Source organism: Propithecus coquereli, unplaced genomic scaffold, assembly GCF_000956105.1.
Source record: "Propithecus coquereli isolate 6110/MARCELLA unplaced genomic scaffold, Pcoq_1.0 Scaffold150, whole genome shotgun sequence".
NCBI lineage: Eukaryota > Metazoa > Chordata > Mammalia > Primates > Indriidae > Propithecus > Propithecus coquereli.
Window position 1 is genome coordinate 1,243,201 of NW_012139414.1, and position 10,349 is coordinate 1,253,549.

At 55.7% G+C, this 10,349-nt stretch overlaps 1 protein-coding gene across 4 annotated transcripts; it reads right to left on the reverse strand.

Moving 5' to 3' along the window:
* Positions 1-3,392: 3,392 nt before the first annotated feature.
* Positions 3,393-5,966, reverse strand: ABHD11 (abhydrolase domain containing 11). Of its 4 annotated transcripts, none has more exons than XM_012640255.1 (6): positions 5,756-5,966; positions 5,450-5,585; positions 4,594-4,767; positions 4,251-4,421; positions 3,961-4,142; positions 3,393-3,702 (listed from the first exon to the last, which is right to left on the reverse strand). In XM_012640255.1, exons 1-6 carry the CDS (start codon positions 5,875-5,877, stop codon positions 3,516-3,518), a joined length of 972 nt encoding a protein of 323 aa, XP_012495709.1. In that variant the 5' UTR covers positions 5,878-5,966; the 3' UTR covers positions 3,393-3,515. The 4 variants fall into 4 exon arrangements, with proteins under 4 accessions (XP_012495709.1, XP_012495710.1, XP_012495711.1 ...); XM_012640256.1 differs by having other exon boundaries at positions 3,555-3,748; XM_012640257.1 differs by having other exon boundaries at positions 3,555-3,702; positions 3,961-4,152.
* Between the last annotated feature and the right edge of the window lie 4,383 nt (positions 5,967-10,349).

The following is a 10,349-nucleotide window of genomic DNA, read 5'->3' on the forward strand; positions in this document are numbered from 1 at the left end:
AAAGAACAAAGCGGTGTGTCAAAACAAGAGGCCAGCATGGGGCGTCCACTGACCAAATCTGGGATAATTTGAACATCAAAATAAGTGATAGGAATGGACCAAAATCCATGGAATAAAATAGGAAACCCTACATCCACCTGATATAAGTAAATGGACAAATAAGTGGAGGTGAAGAAAAGTTCTTTACAATAGAATGCCAGCTAATAAATGTAGAAAAAAATGATGAAATTAGAAAATTGCCATTTGCAAACCATTGTAATAATCATTCAACTGGGCAAGAAACATCAATGGATGCTGGCGCCTGTGGGTGAAAAGTGGAACGAGGAAAAGGATGTTTCATAGTCTCGAAGCATCTCCCCTTCCTTAATTAAGCATCTTAATCAAGTGATCAACATTAACACAGCCATGGTTCCAATCGGCATTGGCTACAATAAGGCAAACAGCATCATTTTTGTGGTATTTCTGCCCAAAATGCATTACAGCGGCCTAATCACAGGGAAGGATTGGACAAACCCAAATGGAAGGATAGTCTGCAAAATAACTTCCCTGTAATCTTAAGAAATGTCAAGGTCATGAAACTCAAAGGCTGCAAATTGTTCCAGATTGAGGGAGACAAGAGAAATGTGACAACCGAGTACAATGTTTGATAACATATTAGATTTGTTTTTACTCTAAAAGGTTATTTTATTTTTGGACATTGAAGAACAGTTTGAAATTGTTTCAAAATAAAAAGTTAAATGCCTGGCAGGAGTGTTGGCCCTTCTCCAGGCTGACTCCTGGTGGCCTGCAGAATTGATCTTGGACGAGCTCCTGAGGAATCCCCTCTGACTGCCTGGGTGTCAGGGGCTTTTGTGCTCCCACAGCCCCCAGACCCTCTGCCGCCCTTTTATGATTATAACTATGCTTCATCCTGCTAGCTCTGAGGTCCCTGGGAGCAGGGGTCCCGTCTGGGCCCTGGCACAGAGCGGCTTCTCAGAACACATCGCGTGAATCTCAACAAAGAGGGTATATGTGGGGTACAACTCAAGCCCGTCTCTTCACCTGGGGTTCAACTGAAGAAACTGTCGAGCCCAGCTGCTGGAAGCACACCTGGCTGAGTGGGACCCAACATTGCAAGGGGCTTCCTGAGGGGTCTTGCAGGAAGCATTTACTGTTTTGGGGGCTGGGTTGAGGCCCTAATCCTCAAGACATAACCTTGCTGAAAAAGCCTCTCGATGGAGAAGATTCCCTTTCACGAGTTCATGTTGCTGGTGTACTCAGAGTGCCTGTGGAAGGTGGCGATCACCGTGAGGGAGGTGTGGGATACTGAGAACCCCAAGGGCACAGCAGACCTACCCGTCCTCTTGGATCAGAAAGTTGGGAATACTGTAAGTATTACGAGCAATACTGTAGGTAGGATGGGTATTCATGACGTTAGGACAGGCTGGGCGCAGTGGCTCACGCCTCTAATCCTAGCACTCTGCGAGGCCAAGGCAGGAAGATCGCTTGAGGTCAAGAGTTTGAGATCAACCTGAGCAAGAGTGAGACCCCATCTCTACAAAAAATAGAAAAATCAGCCCAGTGTGGTGGCACTCACCTGTAGTCCCAGCTACTAGGGAGGCAGGAGGACTGCTTGAGCTGAGTTTGAGGTTGCAGTGATCTATGATGCCACTGCACTCTACCTGGGGCGACAGAGTGAGACTGTCTCAAAAAACAAAAAAAAGAGGGTTAGGACGAATTTGCCAGGAATAAACTTTTTCCTTGCTTTCTGCTGAGGTGAGGTTCTTTTTTTCTTTTTTTCAGAGAAACAGAGTCTCTCTTGGTCGCCCTGGGTGGAGTGCAGTGGTGTCATCATAGCTCGCTGCAACGTCAAACTCCTGGGCTCAAGCGATCCTCCTGCCTCAGCCTCCTGAGTAGCCGGAACTACAGGCATGCACCACCACATCTGGCTGATTTTTCTATTTTTTTTGTAGAGATGGGGTCTTGCTCTTGCTCAGGCTAGTCTGGAACTCCTGGCCTCAAGTGATCCTCTCGCCTCAGCCTCCCAGAGTGCTAGGATTATAGGTGTGAGCCACTGTGCCCGGCCACAAGTTATAGTTATATGTATGGATGATACCATTCAAAGTACCAGGATGCCAACCCTTCAGGATGGGGGGCTGGGTCACCTTGTATCTCTCAGCATGGTAACAGTTTGGGGCCAAAACCTGGCTCTGTCCCTCCTTTCAGATCACAGGCTGTGGGCAGAGCACCCCCTGGGGTGAAGAGAAGCCTGTGAATGGGCAGGAAGGGGCCGAGTTTGCTGTTGGCCTGGCCAGAGGCTTCCAGGGTGCAACGGCCTCCTCCTTACCCTGGGCTGGCCTGCTGCAGGCGGGGCCTGCCAGGGAGTGCCTTGCCTGGAAGGGAGGGCAAAGGGCCTTGTCGTTCACTTGCCCCACCCTGCTGACAACAGTCCCAGTCACCAGGCCACCCTCTGTGTCCGGGGCCCTCAAGGGGTAAGTGTCCTTCTGAATCCACCTACCTGTCCTTTCCTGAAGATCCGGTGAGAAATCCTTTCCTCCTTGGGGGTCCAAACACCCTGCTCACTCTGCTTGTCCTGAGGCCAGGCAGGGGCCACACCTGCTCTCTCCTCTGCCTGGCCCAGGTCCTCCCGCTCTACTTCGCAGAGGTTCCCGAGACTGGGGCACTAGGGGGCAGGTTTAGAACGCCACGGCCCCCTCCTCTCCTGACATCACCATCAAGGCCAAGGCCAGGGTGGAAGGGCCCAGAGTGGGACACATCCAAGCAAATCCGAGCCCTTTCCTCTGCCACGATACAACAGAGCCCAGAATCCCAAGTGGCTGGAGCACTGGGGGACAGCCAGACAGAGCTCTCCCTGGACCAAGTTCTCCAGGAACGGGATGAAGCCATTGCTAAGTGAGACGAAGCTGCTTGCAGGGGTTGGGAGGGTGGCAGAGGGCTCCCTCCCAGGGCCCTGTCCTGCTGGAAGAGGGGAGGGGAAGTTGGGCATTGTGGAAGAAAAGCCACACAAACACCTGGCCTGTCACTAAGGCAGGGGTTGTGGCCACACCTGCCCATCCTGAGGGCCCAAGCCTCAGGCTGCTCTCCTTGCCACCTGCAGGAAGCAGGCAGTGGAGGCCGAGCTGGATACATGCAAAGCCAGGCTTCGCGCTGTGGAGGCCCAGCTGCTGGAGGTCCTGGCAGAGAAACTGAGACTGAGGCAGGAGGTGGAGGCCTGGGAGGTAGGGTGGGAATGCCGGCAGGGCCTGGGAGGAGTGGGGAGGAGGCCGCAGATTGGCCTTGAACCTGCTCTCCTGCCCGCAGGACGACATGCAGCAGCTGGTGCGGCAGCGGGTGCAGAGTCAGCTGCAGAGAGAGTCCAGGGGTGCTCTGGAAGCCCACGCAGACCCTGGAGCTGCCAGGACCCCCTGGGCCAGATTCCCCCGGGGACGGGGACGTTGGTGGTGAGAGCTCAGCCCGGAACTCTGGGAGCAGTGTCTTTATTCATTAAAGTCTGAGGTCTGACCACCCCCACACCCTCATGCCCTCAGTGACCGCCTGAGTCCTTCTATGTCCAAATGCGGAGCAGGCTGCAGGGACTTGAAGCCTGGGATTTCGTGCCTCTCTTGCCAGCAAGTCTTAGACCAGGAAGCCTCGGATGGCAGCCACGAAGTCCTGCGGGCGGTCAGCGTGGACCCAGTGGCCAGCGTTAGGCACGGTCTGCATCTGGGCCCGAGGGAAGAGCCGCATGATCTCAGGGTGGTGGCTGGGACTGTGCACCCCAGGGAAGGCCATCCAGAAAAAGTGCAAGTGGGAGGAGGGAGAGAGAGAGAAAAGCAGAGATGGAGAGCTGCGTGAGCCCTCATGCCCAGTGATATTTCTGGGCTCTCAGGTACCCCCTGCCTATGCCCAAGCCACCCCGGGCAGGCTCCCCAGGTTGGGGGTGGGTAAGGTATGCCCCTCCCACTGCCCAGGCTGGCTTACTGCACAAATTCGGAGTTTCCACCAAGGAGGAAGAGGGTTGGCCCGGGGTAGGAGTCCTGTTGCAGTGGGAAAGCCATGATCTTGTCCAGGTGCTGGGCCAAGGCATCCAAGTTCACCCTCCACATGAAGCGCCCACCTACCTCCACCAGGTTGGTGAGCAGCCACTGCCGCACGGCTATGTCCTGTGGGGGCCTGGCAGTTAGGGGGGGATCCTTGTGAGGCCTGGGTCTACTACTCTTCCCTCGACAGGTTCCAGTCTACAGCACTATCTGGGGGCTTGGGTGAATCACCTGGACAACAGAGCTGAGCTGCCCATCGGCCAGTTTTCGGGCGTGGGAGCGGGGCATCTCATCTGGGATGTCTATGGCCCTCATGGCTGTCACAATGCTTTCGAAGTTTGAGCTGGATGTGGTCTCCACTGGGCTGATGTCTACGGCAACCAGACGTTCCACCAGCTCTGGCTGTGGAAAAGAACTGGACTGGGGACCAGTCTCAGGGCAGACACAGTAGGTCTCAGGCACAGTTTCCAGAGCCTGAACTTGGCCATCCAAGGCTTGTTTGAGTCCTAGGTGTGCTGCTGAGCACTCAGGGTGTATACTGGATGGGAGAAGGCCCCAGACAGGGGCAGCTCACCCTTTGTAGTGCCAGCAGCATGGCTGTCTTTCCTCCCATGCTGTGGCCAATGAGGACGCAGGGCACCAGGCCCAGCTGGGGCAGGAGGCCCTGCAGATCCTGGCTCATGGCTTCATAGCTCATGTCCGGGCTGTGGGGGCTGTCGCCATGGTTCCGAGCATCCACTGTCAGCACCTGGGGAATGGGGTGAGACAGGGCAGTGCTGGCATCCACTGCTGGGTGTGGATGGCTGAAGGCCTGCTAGGGACTGCAGGTCGGGGGTGTTCCTGAGCCTGGGGACAGTTCCTGAGGAGAGGGAGGGCCCAGATGGTGAGAGGACCCAGTTCCCAGGCCTACGAAGCCCAGATGAAGAATCTGGGGCCACTCTGCCAGAGATGAGGAAGGCCCAAGGGGTGTGACCATGTCTCTGAAGGTTAGTCCTCGCTGGGTGGCAATCCCAGGGAAAGCCAGGAAGGAGACTCCAAGAATTTCCAAAAGTCGGAGCACAAAAGAATGGGGCTGCCATAGATGTGGTGAGCTCGCTGTCATCCCTGGTGAACAATCTGGGGCTGGCACCTTCATGGGCAGGGTGTTGGCGCCTAGGCATTGGCCAGGCAAGCTTAGCTCAGTGTGGACCAGGCAAATGGGGATCTATATCATGAATGAAGATGGCAACGTGAGGGAATGAATGGGGGTCCAGCTAGGGCCTGGGTCAGTGAGGCCTCCATCCTTGGAAGAACTACGTTCATTTCTAATGCGGAGTTACCTTGGCTGAAACCGGCCAGCCCTCGTCAGTGAGGGCCCAGAAGTAAGTGCTCCGCCCTGGTCTCCCCCTAGGCCCCGCCCCCACTGGACCCCGCCCCACTCGGAAGCTCACCCTTCGGCCTGTCTGCTCGGCCAAGGCCTTGGCGATAGAGTTGAAGTTAGTTTTGCTGCCTAAGAGCCCGTGCAGAAAGACGACGGCCGGGAGGGCCGACTCCCCGTCCAGAAGCTTGTAGGAAAGCGGCAGCGGCCTGGCGGGAGGGGGCAAGGACGGGGGCAGGGCCTGAGCCGGGGAAGGGACAAGGGACGTGGAGGCAGAGTCCTGGGAGGGGCGGGCCCGAGGTGGCGAGGTGGGGCTGTAGGGGCCGGGCGGGAGAGCGAGGAGCGGAGGACTGCCTCCCGCCCGGCGCCCTTGACTGACCTCGGCTCGGCGCCCTCGCGGCTGCAGCTGCTGCTGGGTGCGACGGGCACCCTCGAGAAGCTGGAACCGGAGGGACAGAGCCCCCCATGGGGGAGCCTCCAGGCTCGGGCCCAGCGGAGCATACCCGCAACCGCTACCCGGCGTGCGCCTCGCCGGGGACGTCATGCCCACGCTCCGCCTCCCGCCTCTGCTCGGAGCCCCGCCCACTTCCGGCCTGAGTTCCACCCTCTCCCCGCCCCTGGCCACGTTTTCTTACGTAATCCCAGAGACCTGTGCGTCCCCACCTCCAGCCCCGCCCCTTACGCCATGCGCATTCCCCGCAAGCCCCACGCCCGCCACCCCGAGCGCCGCACCTGGCCACGCTCTGGGCGGGGCCATCCGCAGCTCTGGTCCCGCCCCTCGAGGAGCACCCCTTAGTACCTCCCCGGGCAGAATCCTCGCGGGGGGTCGGGTCCATGCCGCTCCGGTTGTCCTCGGTTCCGGGCTCGAGTTCTGGGCGGCCGCCGGGCAAGTCCTTGGCAAGCCGAGGAGGCCCTGCGTTGGCCCGCGCCCGGCTGGCTGCACACCTGGCCTGCTGCCCTGCCCTCAGTCACCGCCCTGGGCTGGTGCCGGACACTCTGTGCCGCCGGCGCGGGCGAGAGGCTACAGGAGTGGCTCTTGTCGTCGGAGCGCCAGCTTGGTGGCGCGGTGCGCCACAGCTGGGCGCCCAGGCAGGCCGGATGGAGCGCCGGACCTGGACCCATCCTGTAGTCGTCGACCTTAGAAAGAGCTAGGAGGGACTGTAAAGGTCCCCCTCCAAATCCCTGCGTCCCCTTTACAGGCGGGGAAACTGAGGTGCAGAGAAGGTAGATGAGGCAGAACCAGAGTCTCTGTCTGGTCGTCTATTCGTGTTGCGAGTCAAGGTGGGAAACTAGCAGTTTGTGCTGTTGCAGACATTTCTGGGCTGAGCTGAAATGGCTCAGATCACCTCTCCACTATTTCTCTTTTCCAGCAGAGAAATAAACAATCCTCCCACCCCCGAAACTCAGCACATCCTTCGCGGAATCGCCTCTCTTGGGAACCCTGCCCCGCTGCCGTCTCTTCTCCCTAGCGTAGGGTAGCGGTGGTGGTTTCATTTAAGGTCTCAGTTCCACTGCATTCCATCTTTCCGCAGTGGCAAGAGTAAGCTGCTCTTTCTGCAGCCGATTTAATCTTCGGTGAGAAAAGAAAAAAACTTTTATCTGAGGAATGTGAGTATTTTTAAATTACCAAGCCCAGAGAGACAGACTTTCAAATGAGACAACAATCACGTCCAACACCCCCTTTGAGCTACGTATTCATCTCTTGAAACTGCTGCTGTTGCCACACACAGGTAGCTATAAATTAACTTAACCATGCCGCACCACACTATAACACACACCCTATAGCTTAACCATATATATAGCCAATCACTAATCAATGTTACTTCTGCAAACCAATGATAATTCCTGACAAACAACTTCGTATCAGCCCACTCCCTGTCCACCTTTATCACCTTTAAAAACCTGCTTGTAACCAAGGCCAAACAGAGCTCATATCCAAGATTACTTGCAGCTGAGTCTTTTAGGCAGCTGTTTTCACTTTTGCTCAAGTAAACTCTTCATATTATATTTTGTGCCTCAGCCTCTTTTAAATCAACAATGGCATTCTTCTGCTCAAAAGCCCTCAGGATTCCAAATGGTTAATTTAAAAAAAAAGCCTTCAGGGACTCTCCACTGGAACTTCATCACAATGTCCAAGCCTCCCCCATCTGGTCTGCTCCTACCTCTTTCGACCCATACACTCCATTCTCATGCTCCTCCACCAGGCACCCTGCCTGTAGGTCTCCCTGCCTCACCATCCCCTGCTGGGTACTGTGTCTGATACCCAGTTGCCTGAGTCCTAGACATCTTTTAAGGCCCAGGTAACTGCCACCTCCTCCTCAAGCCTTCCCAGATTTCTTGAGTTGAAGCTAATCTCGTTTACTCCACGTTCTCCAAGCATTTGTCAGCGTCTTCTGTGTGGTATTATAGGATTGGACTTCCCTGTGTCCACCGTAGGCTGGTAGAGAACTGGAACTACATTTTGTTCATCTGGTGCAAAGTAATTTTACTGAATAATCATAGAGAGGTTCAGGGCACTAGTGAATGCTTGGGTGAGGGTTCAGCTGGTGGCTGGGTTAGTGCCCCCTCCAGGAGGTGGCACCTGGGCCAGCCAGCGAGACATGGCCCCTCCCCTTAGAGCGATCCTGATGCAGTCAAGGGCCAGTAGGGTGTGTCCTTACTCCAGAGCTCATCTCCTTGCCTAATGGGACTCGGCAGTTGTTGTGCTCTAATTTGAGGAGGGCTCTGGGATCACAGGGGACTCTAAACACACCAGGAGGTGTGATCATTTGTTTCCAGAATAGTCATTAGGGGAGTATGAGGACACCTGAGCCCTGGATGGGGGCTGGTTCGAGGGCTGAGAGGGGTCCTGGAAGGGTGTTGTTCTAGAGTTGGTGGGTGAAGGGAAGGGGGTTACTGGTTCAGAAGGACAGTATTTCAAAGGTGGTGTCAAACAGCTCCCTGCCACCCAACCCGCAGCCTACTTGTCTAGCCAGGTCACCTGAGCCTGGCCTACCACCCTAGACCATCTAGAAGCCAAGGAGCCTCATGTCTAGGGGCAGAAGCAGCCTTGAGAAATCTACTCAGAGTCCTGGGCCCCAACCCTGTCACGTGGCTGGTTAGGGCCAGGCCTGGTAAGCAGAAAAACCAGTCAGCTTGAGGTTTCCACTTGAACATTCCAGAGAAAGTAGTGGGGGCAGGGGACAGGTCGTTGCTATCTGGTATTGGTGTCTCGTGGAGGGGTCGTCCTGGGGGTTGCCCACCCTCCCCAGCTTGTTGGAAACAGGCCATGGCTATTGGGTGGGGAGTGTCAAGCCTCCTTCTGGAGGGAGGAGAACCGGGGACCCCCTCTGTGAGGAGGTGGAGTCTACACTTCCACATCCGTGTTCCTGGGAAGTGGGAGGGCACCGTCCTTATTTTGCTGATGAGGAAGGTGAAGTAAACCAGCTCCAACTCAGCCAGTGCGTGCCCCAGCCCACATTCCTGCCTGGATTTCTTCTTTTGCTGACTCCTAGTGCAGTGCTCCGGGTATTTTGTCTGTCAACACCCTTCAGGCTGGGGACCTAGGGCTAAAGGGGTGCGGCCCGCGGCGGCAGGGACACTGCGCCCTGGTGGCGGTGGCATCGAATGGGTTAAGGTGGGGAGGTGGCAGGTGTCCCACAGCCGCACCTGGCCCAGTATCGGTCACGTGGCCAGGGTTTCACCTGCCCCGCTGAGCAGGGACAATCAGGCCGCTTGTTTTGTGGCTGGTCGCCATGGTGACAGCAGTGTGCCTGGGGAGGTCACCAGGGCAAATTCCTGCCAGCCCGCTGGGGTGTCAGCCGTGCAGAACCTGTTGGGGGTTCCCAGAAGACCCCTGAAGGTTTCCCGTGGGGCTGTCCCTAGCGGTCCCCCTGTGTGACTCCTCAGCCAACCTCCTCTCACCCCAACCCCCCTCACCCAGCTTCTCTCTTCCCACATTTTGAATCTGAGTTTATTAAGCCTCCAGGTCTTTCATGTACATGATCTTGTTTAATCTGCACAGCAGCCTTTCCCACGTGGGAAGGGTAATCCTTGCGGGTCTGTACCTGGTGAGCCTCCCCTGAGACTGAGCACTTGGAGAACATTTGCTCCTTCCAGCCTTGCTTCAAACGCCTGCCAGGCACCTTCCTAGACACAGCTGTGAACAAAACAAATGAATAAACTATTCAACGATGGATTGTGTGGAGTATTTACTTTCTTCAGAGCAGGTTAGGGAGGCCTCTGGGGACCATCCCTCGAAGGTGGGGACAGCACGTGATCATCCTGTGTCAAGAACACCTCTAGGGGCTCTGTCTGGCCACCTCTTTGCCCCACCCGGCACCTCCTCCCTACCAAGCCTTCCCACCACATCCATAGATTTTTCTCCTGCTTTCATCTACCCCTCTGCTCCCACAGGCCCTGTGACAGCAATGGTTGGCAACTTTTTTCCTGCCTCCAGACTCGTGTCCCTCAAGAACAGTCTCATCGCATACAGATTCTTAAAGTGGGCAGGGGGCCGGGTGCAGTGGCTCACACCTGTGATCCCAGCACTTTGGGAGGCTCGGGTTGGAGTGTTTCTTGAGGCCAGGAGCTTGAGACCAGCCTGGGCAACATAGTGAGACCCCCATCTCTACAAAAAAATTAAAAAATTAACTGGGTGTGGTGGTGCACACCTGTAGCCCCAACTACTTGGGAGACTGGGCAGGAGGATCATTTGAGCCCAAGAATTTGAGGTTATAGTGAGCTATGTTTGCACCACTGCACTCTAGCCGGAGCAACAAAGCGAGACCCTGTTACTAAAATAAATAAATAAATTTTAAAAAGTGGGCAGGGTGAGGACACCTTCCCTTTCGGAGTGGATGGTGAAGGAAGTCTGTGTATTTCAAATACCCAGAAACCTCTACTCCATTTGAGAAACACTAACTTTGCAGGATGCAGTCCAGTCTCTTCGGTCTGCATTTTGGAGGCTTTGTTTATTGATCACTTTTTTTTTT